This window comes from Phalangium opilio, unplaced genomic scaffold (genome assembly GCF_054372755.1).
Source record: "Phalangium opilio isolate 3A_F unplaced genomic scaffold, DU_Popi_V2 ptg000087l_1, whole genome shotgun sequence".
In the NCBI taxonomy this organism is placed as follows: Eukaryota; Metazoa; Arthropoda; class Arachnida; order Opiliones; family Phalangiidae; genus Phalangium; species Phalangium opilio.
In genome coordinates, this window is record NW_028324192.1 from 5200875 (window position 1) to 5227605 (window position 26731).

At 36.8% G+C, this 26731-nt stretch overlaps 4 protein-coding genes and 1 pseudogene across 5 annotated transcripts in view; 1 reads left to right on the forward strand and 4 right to left on the reverse strand.

Moving 5' to 3' along the window:
- Positions 1-26731, forward strand: part of LOC149650483 (protein regulator of cytokinesis 1-like) — a 144556-nt gene that overhangs the window by 97373 nt on the left and 20452 nt on the right. The window lies entirely within an intron of this gene.
- Positions 1-26731, reverse strand: part of LOC149650485 (DNA (cytosine-5)-methyltransferase 1.S-like) — a 179041-nt gene that overhangs the window by 78821 nt on the left and 73489 nt on the right. The window lies entirely within an intron of this gene.
- The window catches only part of LOC149650492 (DNA (cytosine-5)-methyltransferase 1.S-like), a 120572-nt gene that overhangs the window by 33032 nt on the left and 60809 nt on the right, over positions 1-26731 (reverse strand). The gene's annotated exons all lie outside the window — the stretch shown is intronic.
- On the reverse strand, positions 12743-14030 carry LOC149650495 (fatty acid hydroxylase domain-containing protein 2-like). Its single transcript, XM_089849294.1, has 3 exons — positions 13849-14030; positions 13056-13328; positions 12743-12995 (listed from the first exon to the last, which is right to left on the reverse strand). Exons 1-3 carry the CDS (start codon positions 13968-13970, stop codon positions 12776-12778), a joined length of 615 nt encoding a protein of 204 aa, XP_089705420.1. The 5' UTR covers positions 13971-14030; the 3' UTR covers positions 12743-12775.
- LOC149650496 (tRNA-dihydrouridine(20) synthase [NAD(P)+]-like) lies at positions 21386-23499 on the reverse strand (annotated as a pseudogene). Its single transcript, XR_016371615.1, has 9 exons — positions 23376-23499; positions 23254-23297; positions 23001-23192; positions 22784-22941; positions 22542-22706; positions 22365-22486; positions 22107-22304; positions 21606-21808; positions 21386-21548 (listed from the first exon to the last, which is right to left on the reverse strand). The product of XR_016371615.1 is annotated as a tRNA-dihydrouridine(20) synthase [NAD(P)+]-like (transcript).

Sequence of the window (26731 nt, forward strand, 5' to 3'; positions counted from 1 at the left end):
ATTATTACGTAAACACTCTTTTACTTGTGTTTTAAATTACAAAAATGGTTACTTATTCCTGTGTTTACGGATGTAAAAACAATGGCACCATGAAAGGTATGCGGTTTCATCGTTTTCCTTCAAAACTACCGAAACTAGCCAAGGCTTGGGAAGTTACCTTGAAAATGGGAATGAATAAATGTAAAGTGTCAGCTAGTTGCGGAATTTTGAAACAACACCAAGGTATCAGTTGAAAAACCTAAGTGTTTAAAATGCAAGATAAAGACCTATATTCTCACTATAAAAGGAACCAATACTGTAAAAGTATGCGTTTGTGTAGCTCCATCCCGTGTGACTACCATGGTAAGCAAAGCATATGGGGGAAAGTCATCAGATAAACAAATCACTGAAGAATGCGGGGTCCTAGTACGATACATACCATACGTAGACGCTATAATGGTAGACAAAGGGTTCGCTATTGAAGATCTTTGTAGTGAAAGAGGGCTCAAACTAATTAGGCCACCTTTTCTTAAACGTAAAGCTAAAGGTCAAAAAAATTAAAAAAGGGAACAATTCCCTAGAGAAGATGCTTTGCTTACGTCAAAAATTGCGTGTGCTAGGGTACATGTTGAGCGCACAATCCAGAGACTAAAAACGTTTAACATTTTCCGCAAAAGACTACCGTGGGATTTATAACCATACATCAATAAGATGTTTGTTGTAACCAGCGCTGTAGTAAATTTGTCAGCAGCTATTTTGGCTGACAATAAACTTTAATATCACCACTATTTTAATATCACAACTCTTTTATTATCACAACTATTTTAACACTTCAATTCCATGTATTTCTTTAAAAAATATTTGAAATAAACTGATTGCAATTTAACTAAGAGCTTAGGAACAAATTCTTTGTCAATAGGAACTTCAATAATTAAACAATCCTCACTTTGTTTTGAATACAGGACTAGGTGACCTACTGAGAGGCCTAATATTACTAGATTTAGTTGAATTTGTCCATAATACTTGTGCTTAGGTTTTAATTTAAAGGTTTCTTCCTTATGGTTTAAAACTTTCAAGGGCCAAGGCTTATTGCTTAACTTGGTTATTTTTATTTCTTTTATTTACCATCTTCAGTATAGAAAGTTGCGTTATTTATTTCCTTGGCCATTATCTTGCTTTACAATGGAAATTTTACAAATTATTATCAGGGAAAAAATTAATTTTTGGATAGATTTTAATCACGTCAGACGTCACATCCCATACAACAGCCCGAAGAGTACACAACAGTTTTTTTTGTTTCCTTTAGATCGTAGTTCTACTTTTTCGCCGCTAGGGGAGCTATAGTATCTTTTGGTTGCGAATAGCAAAGATAAAATCTCAAAGCAATAATTACTGAAATATGTACGAAAACTTACTATATTTATGGAACGTATTTTGCAAACGTTATTGAACAATTTTGTCCTTCCATTATTCTTGGATGAAATTGAAATTCAGCTTTCGATACCATTATCTGTTTGAAAATTATAGACTGAAAAAAAATTTATCAACTTATCTCTACAAAATAATAGCATCTTATATAAGTCTCCTTGAATCATTATGATTTTGAAGGTCGTTTTATTAGCCGAGGATAAATTTTGAAAAAGTAATTTAAAGGCCAACTTCCAAAGAAAAGGGCTCTAGCGAACTGAAAACCGAGCATCGAGACTAACAATGTAGTGACCGTGCCGATTTTCGAATCCCCGCTGGGGTAAAAGATGGAAGGGTTCTCTCTAACTGAAAATCGTGCAATGTGGTTCTAGCGAACTGAAGATGAACAACAGAAATCCTTTTAATCTTTTTTCCTGTCGAATTTTGCTTTCCTCGGAAGGAAATTCTCTATTGCGTATCTTCAGTTCGCTAGAACCACATTGCACGGTTTTCAGTTAGCTAGAAGCCTCCTAACTTTTGCCCCAGCGGGTATTCGAAAATCGGCACGGTCGCTCCATTGTTAGTCTCGATGCTTGGTTGTCAGTTCGCTAGAACCCTTTTCGCTGGAAGTCGGCCTTTAAAGGGTTTTATTACATCGAAATGTTGTCGTGGTTTCCGGCTCTAGCCATCGGGTTGGTAACATTTTATTTCGTTAAATATTGGATCGAAATTATATGTCTTCCACCCGGACCTTTGCCAATTCCCTTACTCGGGAACGTGTTACGTGAGTTGAATCTTATTAAATCAGTCATTATTCTTGAAATAGTAATTATTATTTTTTCTCGCAGTATTTCTTCGAAGTTCGAAATAAGAATAACGTGCAGGACCTTTTGGAAAGGTTAAGGAAGAGGTACAATGGAATATACACATTGTGGGCTGGCTCTGTTCCCATGGTTATTGTGGCGGACTGGGAGATGACCAGAGAAGGCTTACTAACCAAAAGAAATGACATCATTTCGAGACCAGAATTCAATTCGCGTAAGGTTGGATAATTTTATTTTCGAATGTAAAATATATTGGTAGCGCTTTTGATATATTTCAGTGCAACACGCCTTGAAACACACGGACGCTATGGCGTTTCAAAGTAATAACAAGCAATGGGAAGTGTGCCGAAAAGTTGGATTCACAGTCTTTAGGTACAGCTAGACTGTATAGATTCGCGGATTTTTAAATACAGAGTGTTAAACCTCTTTTATCGTAGAAAATTCGCCGATTCTGATGTACTGGCTACCATTGTACACGATAGCGTTGAAGAAATGGTCTGAAATGCTACAAAATATGATGTCTAAAAAGAGCCCTTTCAACCCGCAGGAACAACGGCAATTTTCTTAAAATTTTAAAAGCAAATTTGGCTCAGAAAAAACCAAGCGCCAGAAGCCCGTCTTATAAAATTTACTTACTACTTTATGATCAATTCAATAATATTCATGAACGCCCTATCGTCCACAGCAAAGAAACAACTCGAAAAAAGTTCAAGTTTTTCCGGGGCACAGGGTGATTCCCGTGAGGAACAAAACTTAAACCTCCGTTTATAATTTACCGATTCATGGTTATGGAGAATAAGGGACTGAATGCATTTTTAGAGAAGGTTTAATTTGTAAAACTACCACTCTTCATTTTCTTTTTGCCTTTTACTGTTTAAAGTCTAGTTGAAGATAACATTTTTTAAGTATTATATTTATATTTTCACAAACATTATCCACTAAAATTAAATAAGGTCGATGTCTGACCGGGCCCCCGAGAGGTACGGGCCCCGGGAAAATGGACCGAATTGCCCCCCTCTCTCGACGGCCGTGACTCTTTGGGCGTGACGTCATGATGCTCATCGGATGCCCATCAGAAAAATCAGCTGTGAGGTTTTTTCGATGAGCATCAGATTCATGACGTAAATTTCGCCATTTTGCGCCGTGACTCAAAAAATGGAGGGAACCACATCCCAATCTCCTGCAAATAATGAAGAATTGACAAATATTATCCTTATGGATAATAATACTAAAAAAGCAATGTACTATTTCGGTACAAAAAGGATTATGACAGAGTTTTAAGAGGTAGGCGTTTCGATTTAATTGATGAATTGAAGTACAATATCTTTGTAAATATAATTATTTAAGCCTCTGCCATAACTTCATCATAATATCGTCGCCATTTTGAAAAGCATGGATTACACGAAATTCTGCAGTTCAACAACTGCAACGTCATCATGACGTCAAAAGAACACATTTTCCCAAACATCGATGTTTTTCCTGATGAGTGTTACTGAACGCAGCCCAAAATAAACCTCTCCGAATCGAGACGCAATTAAAGAGGTCTTTCTTAAATAATTAAAATTTATATTATTTTAATCGTCATTAATTTAGCTTAGCTCTATTTAAAACGTTTTAACAAATGTGGATGAGAGGGAAAGTATGACAATGGCCATAGAGCCTGTTTTAAAAAACGCGGACATCAAAGTTTCGCCAATAACTATTTAGTTTACTAGTGCCTGATGGACTTACAAACTCGCGACTGAAAGTAGTTCAGACATTTATTCTCCTTGGTTTAACCATAGCCCACTCGATCACGCGCATCACGACGCAAGCTGCTCGCGCTATAGCTAAATTACGGAGATTTGTTTTAAACGTATCTAGTTTTATGTGCTCTTCTATTGCTTCGATAACCTTACTTAAATCCATATTATACCTTCAAATACCTTTTAAAACATTACCAGCTACTCTGTCCTGACTTCAAACACAAATCGAGGAAGTTCTAGCATACACAATAGCAGACGACGGTAACCGCGTAACCGCGAATTAACACAAGACCTATTTTAAGGGAGTGAACAGGCCCAGTATAGCTACGCCAATAAAACGGTCAACTACGGCGAAACTCTGATGACTCGCGACTTTTGGCCATTTTCATACTTTTCCCCTCATCCACTTTTGGTTTTAAGAAACTTTATTCCTAGAACAATTTTAAACATAGCTATTGTTGAGGTTTGAATTCAAGCCTATGCCTCTTAACAATTTTTTATTTAGGGTATATTCACTATAAACATGAATCTATATAACTATGAATATACAGCTGCGTTACGCTGTCTAACCTAGGGCTGTGCGAGCCTTGAATTTTTGGTTTCGAGTCGCGTCTCGAGTATTGAAATTTTCCCTTATCGAGTATCGAGCCGAGTCTCGAGTACTCGAATCGAGTATCGAGTAGTTGGAAAATTTGTTTCGAGTATTTATCGAGTAATTAATTTAATTCATCATTAAAATACATCAAAAGCGCATACATATTTTAGAGTAATTGCAATTAAAGTTAATATTTCATTGAAACTTGTATTATAAACATTATAAACTAAATCCACACTAGATAAACCGTTAAATTAAACTTAATCAAGTATAATTAATGTGAAATTAACCCAAAACACGAATGTTTTTGGTAAATTCATGGATACCTTATAATTAAACTAACAAATTATAATTAAAACTACACTTATCTTTCACTCAGCCTCCATTTTCCTGTTTAATTCTTACACTTAAAAAATTGTCATTTAAAATCATTTTTCCCATATTGAAAAGAGAGCCATTGAAAAGGCGCGAAATTTAAAAGTGTTTTGGGGGGGAGGGGGCGGGGGTACAGTTTGTGTGCCTTTCTAACAGGAGTATTGTTACAATTGTAACACTACAGACCTTGTATTTCTAATGGAACCAGCAATACCGCAACGCCGAGCCGAAAAACCAGGATGGTAATTGTTTGGACCTATCGGGTGAGGACATTGGAGCACCAAAAACATACCGCGGTGTCACTTGTTGAACGTTAAAGTGACCTTCATCACTTTAAATCCCATGACCTGCTCAATCTGGCAATCTTTGAAAACTTAACTTCGAGGTAATTCCGGTCCCTTTTCATATACAGGGTCTTCAGTGTAGGAGCTAAGTAGTAGAATTACAGTAGTTAGTCTCGTTTCCTAGCAAAATGCCAACCTATTTCAACCAGGAAAAATTGGACAGGATGTTTATTTTGGGTGAAGGTCGCAGTAACGCTCAACTAAACGCAGTGCTTTATGCCGAACGGTTTCCACACCGACAACATCCGGTGCGAAGTACCTTTTCCGACATTGGCGAGCACCTTCGTGATTTCGGTAGTGCAAGATCGTGAACGTAGAAGAGACTGTATAGTCTGTAATGAGGATATAGATTTTGACATCGTAGCACGTTTTGAAGCCAATTCATGCTAATAGTAGAGCGGTGGAACAAGAAGTTGCACTAAGCCATTCTACTGTTTGTGTAAGTTTACAAGGGCATCACTACCGGCATTATCATACCCCCCTACATCAAGCCTTAACGGACGAGGATTTCCCAAGACGGCAATACCATTAGTTTTACCATTCGTCATGAGTTTACTGCTTGCAAATGTATTGCAAGACATGGATAGTCGTCTGGAAGAGTGCCTAAACCACAATGGTAGAAACGTCGAATATTTACGTTGAGGTGTTTACCAACCAGTTAAGAGGTTGTAATTTGAGGCCCACGTTCTAAGACTAATCGTAGGACAGTGCTTTAAAATATTTTGTTGCAATCTCCAGTATTCTTTTTGTACCTTGTCACTCGTTGTCACTTGCATACAATAAAACATGAATTCTAAACATTTATTTACACCCTGTATAATTTAGTATGACATCACCCGTTGGCAGTATTGGGGGTTGTACATAAAGGAAGCTGTTGGTCTGATCTCGACACCACTGTATATGTATACAGTGTACGAAACAAATATTTTTCTTCCATATTTCAAATACCGTCGTTTTTAAGCTTCTTTCATAAATAAAGTGCAACATTATATGCTTATCGAAATCAATGTTATTGGATATAAGTTAAATGTAATTAACGATACTGAAGTACTTCTTTAAGCAATTAGAAATAGATCAACCCCAAATGTATGACGGTAAAGCAAACATAATTATTCAAAATTTAATTACATTAAGACTGAAGTAACAGATATTATTTAAAAAAACGTCTTGGTTTGGACCAAGGCCGAAAAAACAAACGATATGTGTGAGGTTTATCAATTGGCTGAAGTTCAGATATTGCAAATTTTTTTAGTTATTTTTATCCATTTAATCCTTAATCAATATTAAATTCAATCAACTGATTTTACTGTTAATCGATCTATTCCCTCTAAATTAATTGAAAAAATTACATATCTACGCTTTTTCAAGAACAATTACATTTTCCGAAAACATTTTATCATGAAATTAATTATTTTGAAGGGATTTCGTATAAGCACCTTGACGGACATAGTTTTATTTGTTGCTGGCAGCAGCTGGCTTGACAAATTTTCAAGTTTGCATAAAAAAAACTTAAATCGACAAGTTGCTAAAAAGACTGATGTTAAAAAAAAATATGATAATTTAAATTTATTTTGTTCAGACTAGTTAATAAACGAATGCCGTATACTTAAGACAAAGCAACATCGTTTATCCTGTGTGGTTTTTGTTAGTAGGTAGCTATCTGTAGCACTGGAAAAATATGATATCGGTATAAATATAACCAAAGGTATAGGTAAAGATTACATAAATAGAAATACGTTTCAGTACCAATGGCTTGTTATATTCATTTCCATTCATTACCAGTTAAACGAAGAAGGTCACTCTTAACTTAACCCCCCCCCCTCCCCAAGAAAGTATGAAGAGGGAAATTGCAGTGCAACCTTTCTTTCACAGTCGCGACATTAGAAATGTAGCATTTCGATATACGAAATTAAATGTATGAATTCGTGCAACACCCTGGTTTGGCATCCACTATTAAATATTTACATCTTCCTTTCGAATTATGTCAAAGTTCGATTGGTCTTTTTAGACACAGTATTTCAAATATTCAATATTAAATCCCTCAACACGTGCTCCCTTCAAAATAATTAATTTCATGATAAAATGTTTTCGGAAAATGTAATTGTTCTTGAAAAAGCGTAGATATGTAATTTTTTCAATTAATTTAGAGGGAATAGATCGATTAACAGTAAAATCAGTTGATTGAATTTAATATTGATTAAGGATTAAATGGATAAAAATAACTAAAAAAATTGCAATATCTGAAACTTCAGCCAATTGATAAACCTCACACATATCGTTTGTTTTTTCGGCCTTGGTCCAAACCAAGACGTTTTTTATAATTTATCGAGCCTTAGTTTGATACTCGAAACTTTTTCGAGTCTCAGAAAATCCCTTATCGAGTATCGAGCCGAGTACTCGGCTCGATGATCGATCGAGTACTCGCACAGCACTAGTCTTACCTCTCGATAAGGTTTGGGCGGGGCTTAGCGAAAGGAGACATCAGTCACGTGTCTGCTAGTGTTAGGAGCGGGAGAAGGAAGGGGGAGTCCGGGGTTGTGTAAATTCGAAACGTCACTTCCTCTTGTCTCGTGATTGGCTATTAGAGCTACGCAAAACGCGTCAAAGCTAGGAGGGTAACACCCAAACCAAATAGACATGATAGAAGGGGCATATGACAGAGCTGTATATTTATAGTTATATAGATTCATGCTATAAATGATAAGAAGAGCCGCAATTGCGTGAACCTTTGGGGGAGTTGCCATTGGGAGGCAAGACGTTTCTAGTAACCCTAGCCGATCGCCGCGTACTTCTTTTTCCTAACGATGATCATGGAGAATTATATTGCTATCTGCGAAGTGCGAACACGTTCCCTCCGTTTTGCCAAATGCGAACACGGTGACACAGACACGTCCAGTGTAATACCTCTCCGTGACGTCATCGTCACTCGGAGAGGTAAAAAGCAGTTCAGATTAACAACCACTAGTAAACGAAACTTTATTTTTTTTACCTCTCCGAGTGACGATGACGTCACGGAGAGGTATTACACTGGCCGTGTCTGTCTAACTGTCTGTGTGTCTGTCTGTCAGACCCCACGTGACCGCGTTCGCAGTTTACAAATCGGAGCAAACAAATACTCGATTTCCGGAACGCGTTCGCGGTTCACGGAAATTTGGCCATTCATCTACCAACACCAGTCTTTACTAACTGGCTTCTAAGGACCACAATCTGCTAGTCTTTGTCCATCCCACATGGACACTAGCCTGTAGTTGCTGGCCCGTAAGCACCACCATCTTCTATTCTTCGTCAATCCCACATTGACACCAGCTTCTATGCACCACCATCTTCTGTTCTTCGTCAAACCCACATTGGCACCAGCTTCTATGCACCACCATCATCAGGTCTTTGTCCATTCCGGCTTCTTCTCCATCGTTAACGTTTTTTTTAAGATATACGCGGCGATCGGCTAGGGTTACGAGAAACGTCTAGCCTCCCAATGGCAGGGCTTCCACCATCGGTTCACGCGAATGCGTTTTTATCTATTATTGGTTTCAAGATATACGCGGCGATCGGCTAGGGTTACGCGAAACGTCTAGCCTCCCAATGGCAGGGCTTCCACCATCGGTTCACGCGAATGCGTTTTTATCTATTATTATAATGGAAACGAATCGTATATATACCCCAAAATTTGAAAAAAGCGGGCAAGAGGGGTACCCTTCACTTTAAACGTCAATATTAGCAAAGTTTCGAAAGATAATAGGAACAACTTTATTTTAAACGATTTAACTATTTTTAAAGTTATTTACTGGCGATTAAAATAATTAATATCATTTATATTTAATTAATTATTTAAGATAAACTTATTTCTATGTAATGACACAAGTGAGAGTTTATATAGAAAGAGTAATGAAGATTGCATCCGAATCGAAACACTACACGCACATCAAAGTTAATATAAAGCGAGTAGGATGATAAGATCTCTTACAAAACGATAGCATTTCCTTTTTGCAGAATATTAAATGGAAATATTTTAAATATTTTTCGGCATTACGATTCTTTAAGTAGTTGTGTAGCTATAAAGCTCTGTTTCATCTTAATATTCCAAGAACATCTTTTGATATTAACATTTCAAATTTGGTGTTTACTTTTTAATTCATCTTTACTACATTTATATATAGTGTAATCGCATTTTTTATATTCATTATATAATATGGGTGTTAATTCTTCATCTATCCACAAGTGTTGAAACTATTGGGTCTGTGAAATAAGATACCCTAGATTTAAACTAGAAATGACCTTGTTTCGCCTCCTCTTATAGGAGGTGTTAACGGTTCAGAGTGAGCCGAAAGTTAAATACACCCTTCAGTGATACATTTAGGGCCTCATTAGAATTATTGAGGATACAAAGGAAATTTTTAAACGCTTAAGCCTTTGCTAAAGACCTTGGCAATATTTCGCCAATTTGAACGATGTATTTCCGGTTTTTCTCATTGGCTGGTGGACCTGTGTTTAGAATGTAAATTCGTCTCGGCTCGGAGAGGTTTATTTTGGTTTCCCAACTTGTTTGCATTTGACTTGGAATTATTCAAGGTTAAAAATTAAAATTAAGGTTAACAGATAACCAAATAAGCGTGGTCTCTTATTAAACTTTTTCCAGAAACTAAAACTTTTTAATTTATTGGCCTATGGCTTTGGCCAGGGGTGGGGGAACAGCATTTCCAATCTATAAAAGTATCCAAACAACATTAGAAATAATAATAATAATTAAAAGTTCAAATAAATGCAAATAGCAAATTACCAAAAGTATATAGATATAAAAACAAAAGTACACTTCATAAATAATTCCCCGCCTTTGGCTCTATACAGCATGTAATCTGAGAAGCAAACTACCCTACGCTCAACCGCCTACAGGAACTAACCAATCAGGGAAGAGCTTTTCTGACGCGGTCATAGGTTTATAGAAAGCAGTACATGATGCTGGCCATCCAAACGTTATTTTTTGATACTCCTTTATGAGCTTATTCACGGCTTGTTCCCTGTGCCACGGTCGGGAAGGTAATCATACGCAGAGGGGCCTTCAACACTATTCCGGCTTAAAAGGAGTTAGGGCTTCTCATATTACACGGCACGAGCAAGTTTCAATTAAGTGTACTTTTTGTTTTTAAATCTATATACTTTTGAAATTACTAATCGTACTCAAGCCATAAATCATGGCCGACTGTGAAATTTATCGTTTTTTTGCTAGTAGGAGGCTTGTCAGCTTCGCTAGTCACAACTATCCCCCGAACAAATAACGTGCGCTATCAACACAGATTTGACAATGTTTTAACTATGGGGACATTCTTTTATAAGCATTTTTAACTTATTTGGAAATATTTTCGTCATTCAATTTTACATGAAAAGTCATTCTAATTTACATTTAGCGTCCCATTTCATAATTTTCCGGTCATTATTTGACGAATAGTCAAGACTGAAAGTTGACGTATTTGGAGAAAATGAATCAGACTGCCTTGGTCAACATTGATTAGTAAAAGCTGTAGAGTATCAATTTTCTGCACGTTTAAAGCAATGCCGGCATTCAAAAATAAAAGCCGGAACATTGTGAAAATTGTAAATTGGAACTTAAATAAAATCAAATTTAAAATCCAGCTTCAAAAAGATTAGCTAAGTATATTTAAAATGCTCCGAAACCAAGTTCACTTTCAAAAAATTGTCACCATATGAAAATGATTACGAGAAAATGTGTGTTTGTAAGGGCGAAAGTCAGGACTTGTAACGCTTAAAGGGTCAGTAAAGAAGTCGGCGGACCCTTGAAGTTTTTTTTTATTGACGTCACAACCCCCCGCAAAGGGTTTGCAAAACGAAAGTATTTTGTGTTATTCAGCATTATACTGCAAGTGATAAAATAGGGCCAATCACATCACCTTTGTAAAAAAAAATTCTCCTCGTTTTTTACCATAACGGCTCTACAAAGACAACAAGTCTCGAGTCTACTATCAAAGTCGGCAAGGTCTTTAACAGTGCCTTTATAAGACAGTTAAAAATCAAAAAACTTCTTTGATAGGTATTTTTCACGTTACCCAGGGCTGATACTCAACGATACGCTCAATTTCAATTGAATAAGTGACAAATTAGTTTAAAAATAGTAAACAAAAAGCGACTGAATGGGGATAGGGCAAACTAAGCTATTTAAAGGGCCACTTGAAATGATGTTTTCAGAGATGACTGATTTTCGCAATTAAGGATATTTTAAAGGTCGGTGTCGTAATTACGCCCAATCTATGGGTTTAGATATTTCACGCAGTCAAAGGAAAGGCATCTCATAAAAGGTCTACGGCGAAATTCAATTAAATCATTTTGGAGCACAGCTCAGAATGCAAAGAAATTGATGTCATTTTAAATCAAAACCAAAATATTCATTTGAATTGGATTGATTTTAAGTATTAAGTTAACATTCGCTGAGCGAGCTTCACGATTTTGGGGTTTGATCAAGTGTGATCCCGCTATTTTTTTGTTTACACCGCCTGAAATATATAACGTTTAATGTTGTGGTCGAGAAGATAAATAACACCGAAAGACACAAAAATCCAAAAAAAAGTGACTTTTAGCAACTGAATTTGAAAAAAGTGACTTAGTATCAGCCCTGCGTTACCACATACTCTATGCGCACATTATTTAGAACAATACGTACCTGTCTGTGGCGCTCGAGAATATTTCCGCAGAATTGAAATCTATCTGGGAACCCCTGAGACCGCGAACACTCTCTGACACTTATCACCCGATGATCACTGGGGTGTAGTATGCAACCCTGATAGAATAAAGATTGAAATTAGAGGCGCAACTATGACCAACTAGCTTTTACCCGCGGCGTCGCTCGCGTGTAATAAGAACTTCCATCAAAATGATATAAAGAATGGGTGGATTTTACTGATGACTGATTTTTTGTAGCACCCTAGGAGCGAGGGCACTCGGCGTTGCCCGTCGGGACATTTTTTATTATTTTTCACGCGAACATTATTCCATAAAGAAGGGTTCTTAAATTTCTGGCCGCCATTTAAAAAGATGGCAACAAATTGAACCCAAAAGACCATTCAGCCCGTCTATAGGTTAAAGGAAAACAGTGTACTAAATATTAGTGAAATCGGTTGAAACGCGCGGACTTTGTTGCATAGAGAAGATCTTTTACATTTCTGGGCGCCATTTTTTAAGATGGCGGCAGATCGGAAAAATCTTTCTTAGTACGCGCCTACTACTTATGAGTAACGTTCCTGAAAAGTTTCAGCCTTCTAGGGCAAGCGGTTTTGGGCTGGGCGACGGGCGTTGATTATCAGGCAGTCAGGACTTTGATTTAGATATAGAAAGATTTTTGAAAACTTTATGTAATACTTATCAAACAATTTTAAAGCTTGGTTCCAATTTGACAACAATGGAATATAGTCAATTATTTCCGTAATATAAATTGACTAAAATATAAAAGAGTATCTCCATCCAGGAATACAAATATTATTGAAAGATATCACTTTGCAATTATTTCAAGAACAAATTAAACCTTGAAATAAATGTTTGAACTATATTCATTTTAATCGATACTTTAGTCTTCTTATTGAAGCCCTCGGGATAGAGTTGTCTAGGCGGTACTAAAGTCAACATTAGAATATGTCGATGATAAGCCGAGCTGGCTCGAAAACCAGAATCGGTTCCGTGTAAACGGTCCAACACACCCAGAGCTCCAAAATTTTGATTGAACCTAATAATTTATTCATAAATTAAATATAAAGAGATCGTAATTTATTCAGTCATTTATTACTTCAAATTGTGAAAATCGTGGGCTTCTGGAGATGGGAAAAATGGCAAATGAAAACCACTGTGAGAGTTTAGAGTAATAAATAACATTCCAGTGAACCATAGCCATATGACCCGAATGTGAGAGTCCATAATTAAAGGCCCCATATATCCTGGTAACATATTTGACATCAAATGCTCCACAGGATGACAATAAATCGCAGTTATTGATATGGGTGAAGTCCATGAGTGGTGCTGTTTGTGGATATGTTTATACACAAGTGGACGGTGCAATAACCTAATAAAACAATAGATATTTATGGACTAAAATTGAAACATTTTTACTTAATTTCCACGAGCTAAAAGGAACTAACCACCCTAATCCTGGAGCGTTGACCAAACCAAACCCGAGGGGGTAGACGCTTTGGATCTCTGTGTACTCCTGAGTTCAAAAAAGTTCAGCTTTGACAGTGCATTGAGTTCAAAGCCTTCGGAACTCACAGTTCAGCTTTGACAGTGCATTGAGTTCAAAGTCTTCGGAACTCACAGTTCAGCTTTGACAGTGCATTGAGTTCAAAGCCTTCGGAACTCACAGTTCAGCTTTGACAGTACATTGAGTTCAAGACATATTGTACACCTGAGTTCTCAAGTGTCTACCCCCTCGACCAAACCTAACCCTACCTAAGCGAAAAGAAAAACCTAATCTAGCCTGGCCTAAGTTTGACCAAACACTATCGACTTTAATTCCTTTCAAAAATATGCCCGATAAAGTAGGCGGAAAATGAAACAAGCTGTGATTTTCCGAACTTTTACCTCACCTATGACTGTAATAAAACCCCGTTTCTTGTACAAGAGTGAAGATCATAAACTCGAACAGCAATCTTTGGAATGTCGGTAACTGTCCACAACCGCAACCTCGCAGTTTCAATAATAGGAACATAACTGCGCTGAAAGGTATTACCACTAGTTGGTTCAAGATCACTTGAGCGATTACTTTCCATAAACGGTTTGTTTTTATCTGATATAAATATAAATTCTGGCAATTAAGAACCCATATATGACACGAGAACCTTTAAAGATAGACGGGGGGGGGGTTTCAGAGCCATATAACTGCACAGTGTAAATCCTAGGTTCTCATCAGTCTAGTTTTTAAATTCAAGAATTGGGGGTTACTGGTCCTCGGGACCAGTTTCTTAATTGCAAATCTATAGGAGAACAAAGGCTGGGACCACTCCGTAGACAAGTTTATTATTTCGGACACTAGGGGGGTCACTGGTCCAAAGGTCTAGTTTAAAAAATATCCTTATTTCCCAGACTGGGACTCATCATGCCTTAATTAATTGTTAAGGTTGATGACATACTGGATACTCTCTTGCATTTTGTACTTCAAGAGAAACTCGGGTTTTCCAGTCACATCGATTAGAGTGAAAAGGCCACCCAACACCCAATAGACTATAAATCCCATTTGGTTCAATCCTGTTAAGACAGATTATTTAATTAATAAGTATCAAGAATGCATACAGCTATAAGGAATCATTATGCAGCCATATTCTCATTTACGTATGACGAAATTTTACCTCGCGAATAAGCTCTATTACACTTGGTCTTTTCAAATTAAATATTTACGCGAATAAATTGAATTAAAAGTCAACTTACCCCAAACCGCCGCATTGAAATCATCTTTTCCGCATAGTTCATAGAAATAATCCCATATATTTTGGGCTATTACACCAATATCATCCCAAAAACATTGAAAATTCACGAAATTCATTGCAAAAGCCAAGGAACTATAGTTTCCCAATATTCTCCGGTAACTTCAGTTCCAAAATGAACTTTAAATTTGAAGACATTTTTCCATAATTTATTTAAAATATTCACTTTTTTAGCGTTAAAAATATCTACGCTGTTATTGTGCCAAGAAATTAATCAGAAGTTTTTACCTCTCCGAGTGACGTATGTCACGGAGAGGTTCTAAAATTGACAGGCATGTCTGGGTGTGTGTGTGTGTGTGTGTGTGTCAGGCTGTTGTTATTGACTTACAGCCCAGGGGACCGCGTTCGCAGTTTCCGAATCGAAGCAAATGTGTTCGCCATTTCCGGACCGCATTCACAGTTCCCGGAAAATTCAAAACTTGAGGCTATCCACAATTCAACTGGCCACTACTATTTCATCTGACTAGTCAATTGTCCATTCCACATGAACACCAATCTGTATTCACTGGCTTCTAACACCACCACCTTCTGGGCGTTGCTTTTGTCTATCCCACAAAGACACCAGTCTGTACTTACTGGCTTCTACACCACCATCTTCTCGTCTTTGTTTTTGTCCATCCCACATGGACACCAGTCTGTACACCTGGCTTCTACACCACCATCTTCTGGTCATTGTTTTTGTCCATCCCACATGGACACCAGTCTGTACACCTGGCTTCTACACCACCATCTTCTGGTCATTGTTTTTGTCCATCCCACATGGACACCAGTCTGTACACCTGGCTTCTACACCACCATCCTCTGGTCATAGTTTTTGTCCATCCCACATGGACACCAGTCTGTACACCTGGCTTCTACTCCATCATCATCGTTAAGGTTAAGACATACGCGGCGATCGGCCAGCGTTACGAGAAACGTCCGGCCTCCCAATGGCGGGGCTTCCACCAAAGGTTCACGCAATTGCGCTGTTCTTATCCATAGCTGCGATTCGAAATCCTTATATACTACCTACTAGAATAAGGTGAAGCAACCGGCGTATGCTTCATTTTAAACGCCAATATTAGTCAAGTCTCTCAAGAATGTTTAATTGTTCTTTATCAAGACGATGTAACGCTCAATAAGGCGAACAACTAACGAAGAAAATATTTAATATTAATTATATTTATTTTAATATTTAAGATAATCTTGTTTCTAAACTCAAAATTAAAACAGAAAGAGTTAAAAAGCAGTCTATTTTTTTGTCTGTGTGTGTCTGTCCGTTGTCACACTAGTGCGCCGAGTTAGCAGTTCGCTTTGTTTCGATGTGTTAAGAAATCCTACAGAACCTTAATATTCACTTTTTCATAATATAAAGTGAATATGTGGAAATCTTTTTCGTAATTACGATGCATTTAGTACTTTTGTAGCTTTAAAGCTCTGTTTCATTTTGATATTCCAAGAATGTTTTTTAATATTGTCATTTGAAATGGATGTTTATATATTACTTAAGCTATACTACATCTGTTTATAGCATAATCCTTTCTATAGTGATTTCAAAACGAACGCAAAGATATTGGTCAAATGTACTTTTATTTGTCAATAGGCCTAGTGGACCAAAAAGTAAACGCTTGGGTTTGGTTTTCGTTTCTGTAATGCAGAGACATTAACGGTTCAAAGTGAGCCGAAAGTTAAATACACTGTTAAATAATTAGGCTTAGATTTTATAATCATGGTGGATATCTGGGCCGCGTTCAGCAGAGGTCAGCGCTGTTACCAGTGTCGTACAGGATGGGATTTTGCTTTTGAATTTGACGTCACGTTGCTCAGCGCTGAGCCAGCGCGGTCTTCAAAGAAAATAGTCGGGTTTTGGGAAAACGTGACGTAAAACGCGTAGTTCTCAGCTTGGCGAAAAAACATGGAGGAATTAATACAAATAGCTCTTGCTGATTCTGATGGAACTATAGCTATTTAATTGGCGTGAAAGCATTTGATGACGCGAGAATTTTAAGAGACATGTTACTTTCTAATTTTAATTATAAAAGACGTTGTTATCTATCTCTTTAAATATGTTATCATACAATTTTTTTTAAGCCTTGGTACCTTGCACGCTTTATTGTGCTAGCGTCATTTTTAAAACACCGATGACCGGAAAAAAGCTATGACGACAGATCTCACCGGTAACCGTTTTCCAAAATCCGCAGTCATTTTGGGGAACTCTGCTGGACGCAGCCCAGACCAGTGAAAGGTCTGATCGTAATCGGATTATAGCTTCGTGTTTTCATGCTATTTATGGTGCGCATTTACTTCCAGTGTGTGTAGCCACAAATAAGCTTTGGTGTTATGTAACGTTAACAGTCATGTTGACAAACTAAGAAAATCGTTGAGGTGAAACGAGAGGATAGTGTTTACATGGCAACCCTGTTGTGAATATGGCTTTGAACATAGAGGGTATACAGTTGAGGAGTAGAAAATTCGGCCTTTACAAAAACGTAAAGGTAATATCCCTCCAAAGGTTTAGCTCTTCATTTCCCGTTTTCCCCCCATCGGATGATTTTAATGTGTACAAGTATATCCTTATTGGATGTAAAATGTCGTCTGATTTACAGTATATTTGCTATGCTTTGTATACTGCTTTAATATTTCATAAATTTTAACTTCAGTATTTGTTCTTAAAAAAAGAAACATTTCCATATCTGGGCAAAGAGAATATACCAAGAGGAGCGGAAGCTCTATCATTTTTTGGTAGCCCTGAGTTTTAGGGTTCTAGTTCCGGTGCGTCACGTGATCGCGAAATTCTATTCCGTAGTCTGCTAAAGTAGGGTTAGCTTCCTTAGATCAGACAACGATGTCGTTAACACTATGGGATGGTTTAAAAAATGTTGAAGGTAAGTTAATAATACAATGCATTTGAGCGCATTAATCAACTGTTCTGTAGCTTCTGTTAACACTAAGACTCGGCTCTAAAATTTTGTCGATATGCAGACGACATATTCTAACCAATGAGAGGTGTTACGAATAAGCCAATCACGAGAAACCGGATGTAGTTCCCTAAAACTCAAAGCCACCAATTTTAAAAGCCTTGGCAAAGGCTAAAGCTTCCGCTCCTCTTGCTATATTCTCTTTGATCTGGGTAAGTAAGTTTGTAAGTAGTCCTCCTCGGAGAGGTAATATTTTGGTTTTCCCAACTTGTTTCCTACAAATATCTTTGCCATGTAGTTGAAACCGACTAGTGGTATAATTAAAGAAAATTGCAAAAACAATTTTTTTCGTAACCTTGACTTACTAATATTAAAATATCGAAATAATAATAATAATTAATGAAAGTGGATTCAATTCGATTTTAATGGCTTTAAGCACAAACTTAGCTTTATAGACGCGTTTTATCTCGAGACGTTTAAAATTCATTATTTATAAAATTCAATAATTAAAAAAAAAACGTAGAGATAATCTATAATTTATGCAAGTTTGGAAGTCACTAAGCTAAGCTGCAGCTCTTACAAGAAAAACCTGTTTTATCAAATCGCGTGTGTTGTTTTATTTGAAATTCTTTGTCCCCTATGCAGATATAGAGAAAGGATTAACCGAGATATTTCGAAAGTATGTTTTCAGGTCGCAAGTGAAAGTGTACCTGTATTTTCAAGGGCTTAAATTGAGCGTAAAAATTTGAATCAATTTTACTGAGGTTAGAATCGATGCTCAAAAAACGTTAATAAAAGTCGCCAAAACATTCATTCACGATGATTTTTAACCGACCTCAACTTATTTGAATTTTGAACTCTGCAGTAGAAAATCAAGTGATTTTTTTATCGATTCTTCTGCTAATTATAAGACCAGTCTGCATAGTCAAACATTCAGGAAATACTAATGAATGATTTTAAAATTCAAATTAGGTTCAGATTTTAAGGATAATTTTAAATAAGGACCTCCGACCAATCGCGTAACGCCCTGCCTTTTTATTAACAAAATTCTCGTGGAACGCTCCATGTCTCGCGCCACGATTGTCACGTCGCGCGCAAATTTTATCCAATCTCGTAATAAAATGCATTCGACACGGAACGTGCCACTATGCAGACTGGTCTTATAATTAGTAGAAAAACCGATAAAAATCACTTGATTTTCTACTTCACCCTCCCTTTACGAAAAACCTTCCTAATAGACCACTCCATTAATTTCAGTAGAGAAGGCTCAAACACCACAAGAGAGAGGTCGCCTTCTTCCCGCGTATAGTGAACTGAGGCTCCGTCGGGCGGTGCTGCGCGTCTTGCAGCGAGGAAATAACCTAAGATGGCCGCCACGCTCTTACTAAGGTGCGCGCGCGCAAATAAACGGTATCGGTGGAATTTCATATTAAACAACAGTTGCGTATTTCACAACTATAAACAAACCAAGGTTGTAAAACTAGTACTCTATTTTATTTATTTATCCAATTATACAGTGATACAGCTGTTAAATTATGTATTTAAATATTTATTTTTAATGTACACTTACAATAATTTAAAACTGAATGAGTTACATCACTATAGGTATAGCAGCATTTGCGATTTTAACTATGCTAAATAAAAGGGGAAATATTCTCCCACAATTTTAAAAGTTCTAGCAATATTCATAATACTATTTATTAATTAAAATAATACCGACAGGGTTTCAATACTGCGCTTAAAGCTGCTAAGTTATTCGTTACATTTTTTTTTTTTTGGTAAATATGCTTATTCAGTTTTCTTAGTGGGAATTGCTTTCTCTTTAATATTATCATTATCAGGAAGTCAATTATAACAATTTTATTATTAATTTTTCCATAAGAATTTGATAACAAATAACATGAGGGTTTGCTAAAGATGAATTTGTGGGAGGAAGCTTTGAAACCCTTTGGGTGTTATGAAGTTTGTGTAATGAGCTTTCACGACAGTGTCATTAATAGTGTAGTGGTTGATAATTGGCATCTTACCTTATTTTCTTAGAAGCCAATGAATTATTTTGGTTGAATATTTTCCGTCTTATATACCACAATGTTAATAGTCTTTCAATGTCATGGGCTGCGTTCAGTAACCGACATCAAAAACATCGATGACTAAAAGATGACATCGATGTCTTACTGAACGGTTTTTCGCGTCTTTGGGCGTGACGTCATGATGCTCATCGGATGCCCATCAGAAAAATCAGCTGTGAGAGGAGGATTTTTTAATGAGCATTGGATTCGTGACGTAAATTTCGTCATTTTGCGCCGCGACAAAAATAAATGGAGGGAACTACATCCCAATCACTGCAATTTTAAATAATAAGGAATTGACAAATATTATCCTTATGGATAATAATACTAAAAAGCAATATATTATTTCGTTAAAATAAGGATTATGTCAGAATTTAATTGATAAATTGAAGTACAATATCTTTGTAAACAGTTCGGTATCATTATTTAAGCCTCTGCCATAACCTTATCATTATATCGTCGCCATTTTGAAAAGCATTGATTACACAAAATTGTGCCTTTCAACAACTGCAACGTCATCATGACGTCAAAAGAACACCGATTTCATTTTTCCAAACATCGATGTTTTTACTGATGAGTGTTACTGAACGCAGCCATAGCTATTGTTTAAAAAACACAATACTACACTAGCAATTTATTGTAATTACTTCAGGGGGCAAGGGTTATCAAATGTCAGAGCAGACGAAGCGTTAGACGACGGTTTATAAACTTCTAAAATAGCGCGTGATCCAGTGGGCTATGGCTATGACATAACATTCGTTGGTTTTTTTCATTGAGTTGAGAAAATTACCACTAGAGTGGCCTTTGCCTATTGGGGTACGTGGGACACTTTTGAAAACATGGAACGGACGGACAGCTTCCAAGTTTCTCACGCGATGGTGTCTCCATCTCGAAGCCTAGATAAGAAATGTATAAATACATGTATTCTTGAAATCAGTCAAATTTCCCGCCTTTCCTTTTAGTTCCCTTGTTTGCACCGGGATGGCGCCACGAGCGCGTGATATAGTTAATTGGGTCTTCCCGCCTTTTCTTTTAGTTCTTTTGGTTGCATCGGGATGGCGCCACGAGCGCGCGATATAGTTACTTGGGTCTTATATCCTAGGATGGAAGACTATTCTAGGGGTAATTTTCTCAACTCAATGGTTTTTTTTTCGCCGGTCACGGACTCCGTGCCTGAACTGGTTCACCTGACCTATTTAGCCAATCACATTCAAGAGATTTCCCGCCTATTCCGCCTAATATTTTCAAAGTGTCAACTGTCACGATCAACCTTGGATAGTGTTGTCTATTCTCAATTGAAGTTAACATTTAGTTTCAATTAAATATTTAATTAACCTAGAATGTCGCGGAGAAAACCTTTAAAGGGAGATCCGCAGAAGGAATCTCGCGAGGCTTTAGCCCTAAAAATAGGAGAGTGGGCTTTTGATGAACTTGAATATTCGGAAGAAGCAACTCGACCTGTTGTTGCGAGTGCGTGCAAGGTATTTCAAAATTTAAGACTATCAGAAACGTTTGAAAGACTTGAACCGTGAAATGGCTCAATGTGTACCAGTTATTAAAGAATTCTTAAATGAAATACCCCTTATTGAACAGAGATGTAAAGAGACTGCGGAGCAAAGTAACACATGGTGGACTCTACCCGCCTTTAATGTTAAATTTCAACAAAATAATTAACGCTTCTTAACCATTGTGATTTATCAAATAACATTTTTGTTACATTTACACTTCATGTCCTAACAAACCCGTAGCAGAACCAACTATTTTGTCTTTTTCAATTAACCCCAATGCAAAAGCAGCGACCAAGGCTGCACTTTGTTCCGCAAATTTCTTGTTCTTTTCACTATGAAAAACAAAGATGTTAAATTGTTTATATAATATTAAGTAACCATGCACTTACTAAAATGAACTTGAGTATTTTTGGCCTCCAACTATAACCGCATAGATGAAAACATTTTCTCCATTGGCCACTTAATTATCTTTGTAATTAACTTAATAATAAAAATTATATCTACAGTCTTATAAGAAGGTTGCTTTTTGTTATTTTGTCGCGTCCAATTTAACAAAATTGTTTTAGGTAATTCTTCCATTGGAAACATTGATCTTTTTACGCAAAAAATATAGTCAGTCAATTAGCCTTATTCCTGATCAGCGCCACCTACCCATAGCGGCGACTTTGAGAACTACTGTAAGCGGCAAGCCAATCAGATGTCGCTAAAATCTGGTGATGTCACTGACTGGCACTCTCGGGTCTTACCAAAAATGACGTCACCAGATTTTAGCGACATCTGATTGGCTTGCCGCTTACAGTAGTTCTCAAAGTCACCGCTATGGGTAGATGGCGCTGATCAGGAATAAGGCTAATTCAAATACAATTAAAAACGGATTAAAATGATTTTACTTGATATATCTGGCTTTCATAATCCACGTTTCACCGTCTTCAGTTTTCATTTTCTTTAATGAGACTTCTGGTGGTTCATCTTCATTACCATTTCCATCTATACTTTCTTTACGTTTCCTATTATTTTGAAAGCTGTGAGCTTTAAGCTTTAAATTCTTTTGGTATTCTTCGTAATAGTCTAACACGCCCCATAGTTCACTAAAATTGTTGTAAAGTTTAAAAAAACAAATAACAAATCAAATTTTAAATTATATTTACCATATTTCCTCCATTCTTTGAGAGGCCAAGAGCTTTTTTCCACGTTCAGACTCTTGTAGTGAACCCAACATTTGTTGAATGCAATATTTTGTATTGTGAAAATGGTTATCATAATCTACAGCCTAGAAAGTAACACGCCTTTCAATAAATTATAATTTAATTAATTAAATGTAATACCAATTTTAAATAAGCAACAATTAATTCATCCAATGGTATTTTCCCTTCTGGTCTCAAAATGGAACAATTTTTTCAATTTGTCTGGCAAGCATCACGGAAGAAGCTCCACACCTCTCTTTAAACTCTTTAATATCATTGTAACAATAAATTTCACCGGAACCACCACTAATTTTATTTAAACAAAAGGGGTTAAGGTTTCAAAGTTTGCATTAAAAATTTAAAATTGAATTTTTTTTCTATACTTTGCTAACACCGGGATTTTTAACATTTGGGCTCTTTGTTTAATTTCTTCATTTCTGTTCTTGTGTTGAGGTCTCTCTTCTTTTCTTCTGCCATGAATGGCTATAGCGGAAACAGCCGTGCTTTCAATGACCTTGGCTAGTTTCATAGTTTCTTCTAACTAAAAATGATCATTATATAAGTAAAATTGTCTTCAGTATCTATTTAAATTTAACATACACAAGGAAGCAACCGGATTTTGCAAGTTATTGGCATCTTGGTATTTTTAACAAGAGTGGTCAAAATCTTTTCTACTTTTTCAGGATTTTTTAGCAAAGTATTGTTATTTGTTTTTTTTAATTAATTTTTACTTTGATTGAGAATTCTTTAGGACATCCCATATTTATATCTATTCCAGCCACATCATTCTGCCTGTTAAAATGTTATTTTTTTTATTTATTAGTTTATACAAGTGATGAAAATATATACTTACACTTTTAACGCCACTTGTAAGGCACGTTCTGGGTTGCATGTTCCCTATATTATTAAGTTATAAACTTCATTTACATATTTCATCAGTGGGAGTAAGGTAAAAACAAAAAAGAGTAAACTTACAATCATAAATGATTTGATTTGGTTGTTCGCTGTTAAGGGGAATATTTTCCTTTTCAGCAGTGGTCTCCGTTGGAACATCTTTCCACTCAGTGTCGTTAGGGTTATATTGATCATCTTCATCCTCATCTTCGGGATCATATTGAGCTTCTTTCTCACCATCCTTCAACGGCTTTTTTACGCTTCTTAATACTTCGAGTCTCCGTCTTCCTCTCCAACTTTGATTTGCGATGCTTGGGCTACGTTCAGTAACTGCTAGAGTACGCAGCGCTGCGCGCATCGGAGACCGATTTTTTTACTGTACGGTTTTTCGCACTTCCGGTTTCTACGTCACGCTACGCATCGATGGGACACCGATCGCAGCGGCTGGAAGAGCAGGTTTTTTCGATGCGAATCGGATTTATGACGTCATTAATTGAAGTTTAACATGGCGAGCATTCCAGTCCAAAGCCACTAGCGAAACAATAACACATTTTTCTTTTTTAGATCTTTTCGATTCAACTGCAATTAAGGTTAATTCCGTTTCATCGTCATAGATACTTTATTTAATAACAAAAATAACAGTTTTCGATTCAATCCAAGATCTCTAGCAGACGCCATCATGGAAACCATCATCAAACGCAAAAAAATCGTTCAGTGACGCCTGACGTCACTCTGACGTAGCGTTCGGAAAAATACACATCGGTAGCGGTAATGGCTTTTTCCGATTTCCAGTTACTGAACGTAGCCTTGGGTACTTTCTGTTTATGCTTACCATGAATAGCGCTTTCAAACTTAAAAAAAAACAAATATGTCCATGAGTTTGGTGGTCCATGGATTAACTAACGCTAGGGATTGTTCACTAACCGTGTTTCCCATGTAGTACTGTCGCCAACTACTTGTTCCGAATTATTCCTTGATTCCCCTCTTCATTCCCCCAATTTATTGGACCAAAACGGATGTAGATATAGCGCCATCTCTAGGCAAAATAAATCGTTTTTGCGGATTTTAAAGATGGCGGCGCCCAATTTTAGGCGGGATTTCAATTTTTGACGTCATAGGACACGTGAAATTTGGTCCAATTTTCTTATAACTTCCTGTTAGGGATAGTAACTGCGGCTAGGGGGCGTTTGGAACATGTATACTTTATCTTTTAGGGTAACGAACAATCCCTAGCGTTAGTTAATCCATGGGTGGTCTGAGGTTAGACTAGCTCGGTAGAGATCATATTTTAAATGAAACGTTTTATTTTAAACGTCACTAGGCCTTGCCGCTTAAGTCTTTGTGAAGTTAGTGGTTAGACCATTTATATATATAAATATCTCGTTAGAGATCATATTTTAAATGAAACGTCACTAGGCCTTGTCAGTTAAGCCTTGGTGAAGTTTGTGGTAAGATATAGATTATTTACGGTATTTTGAATTTCGCCATTTTTGGAAATAGTTTGGATTAGGTAAACTACGTTTTCGCAGCCGGTGTAGGACAAGAATTATCCGAAAAATCCTGCGAAAATTAATATTTTTTTTTAAAGGGAAAAGTTTGATGTTGGTCGACATCGTCTGACGTTTCCCCATGGATTAACTAACGCTAGGGATTGTTCGTTCCCCTAAAAGATAAAGTATACATGTTCCAAACGCCCCCTAGCCGCAGTTACTATCCCTAACAGGAAGTTATAAGAAAATTGGACCAAATTTCACGTGTCCTATGACGTCAAAAATTGAAATCCCGCCTAAAATTGGGCGCCGCCATCTTTAAAATCCGCAAAAACGATTTATTTTGCCTAGAGATGGCGCTATATCTACATCCATTTTGGTCCAATAAATTGGGGGAATCAAAAGGGGAATCAAGGAATAATTCGGAACATGTAGTTGGCGATAGAATTACATGGGAAACCCAGTTAGTGAACAATCCCTAGCGTTAGTTAATCCATGGTTTCCCTTACTTTTTCAGTTTTGCCCATTTCGTCTCGAACACGCCTCCAACATTGAAAATGATATTCCACGTGGCAATTTCCAGTGCAAAACAATGGTAGCACCCTCTGATATTGGGGTCAGTGTTATAGATGTTGCTAGTGTAGGGACAAGAATTTAAACGACAAACTGCGTCAGGTTTCGGAGCGAAACGACACTTATATATTAGCTCGGAAAGCTCTTCCTGTAAAGAAGTTATTTAGGATTATTGAATGACAATCGAGTCGACGCGACAAAAAGATGTTTTGGGTTAAAACGGAAACCAGATTGCCTGGCCCATTAGTATCAAAAGTATATAGATATAAAAACAAAAAGTACAACTCATTAACAATTCCCTGCCTTTGACTGTAGACGATATGTAAACTGAGAAGCAAACTACCCTCCGCTCAACCGCCTACAGGAATTAACCAACTAGGGAAGACCTTTATGTCATAGGTTTATAGAAGTTAGCGATCCGAATGTTAATTTTTGGTACTATAGCTAGCATCAGCTATTTTATGAGCCTATTCACTGCTTTTTCCCTATGGTAGGTCGGGAAGGTAGTCATACGCAGCTGGGGGCTCAACACTATTCTGGGATAAAGGAGGGCTTCTCATATTACATGGCGCGAGCCAATTTCAATTAACGAAGTGTACTTTTCATTTTTATATCTATATACTTTTGATAGTATTGACAGTTTCAGATCAAGTTACATTAGCCGCTAAATTATACAAATTAGGGCTCACCACAAATCGAATTTATAAAAATTAAGGCATTATGACCGCAATGAAATTACACATTAAATGAAACCTAATCTAACGTATCTCGATTGTGGCCTTTGCGTATCTAAATATTACCAGATACAAAGTCCAGTTTAAAAAGCACTTCAAATTGATGTTCCAAAAGACCTTGATACACCAGATTAAATACAGACTCTATTCATCGACCCCAACGCACTCGACCCTACCATTAAACAGCACTTTGAATTGATATTTTCAGATTCAAATTCCCTGACTTTCCAGCTTTTCCCTGACCCTTTTATAAGATTTTCCCTGATATTTTAAGGCCAAATTGTTATTGCTCTAAATATAAGAAAAAGAGAACAAATTCGATTTAATCGAATATTAATATTTAACGTAAAACACCGCAGACTTCACACTCCTCGATTTCAGTGCCTGGTCACGCGTGATCTCGCTAAAACGGCGTTTAAAACGTCACATAAACGCGGAGATTTTAACAAACTTTTATCAAATTCCCTGACTTTGTTGAAATTCTTAATATTCCCTGACTTTGTTGAAATTCTTAATATTCCCCGACCTTTTGGGTCAATTTTCAAATTCCCTGACCCGTAGCAACTCTATTTAAAACAGTGCTTCAAATTGATATTTCAAGTGGCCTTGATAAACTAGAATTCAAACACTAATTAACTCC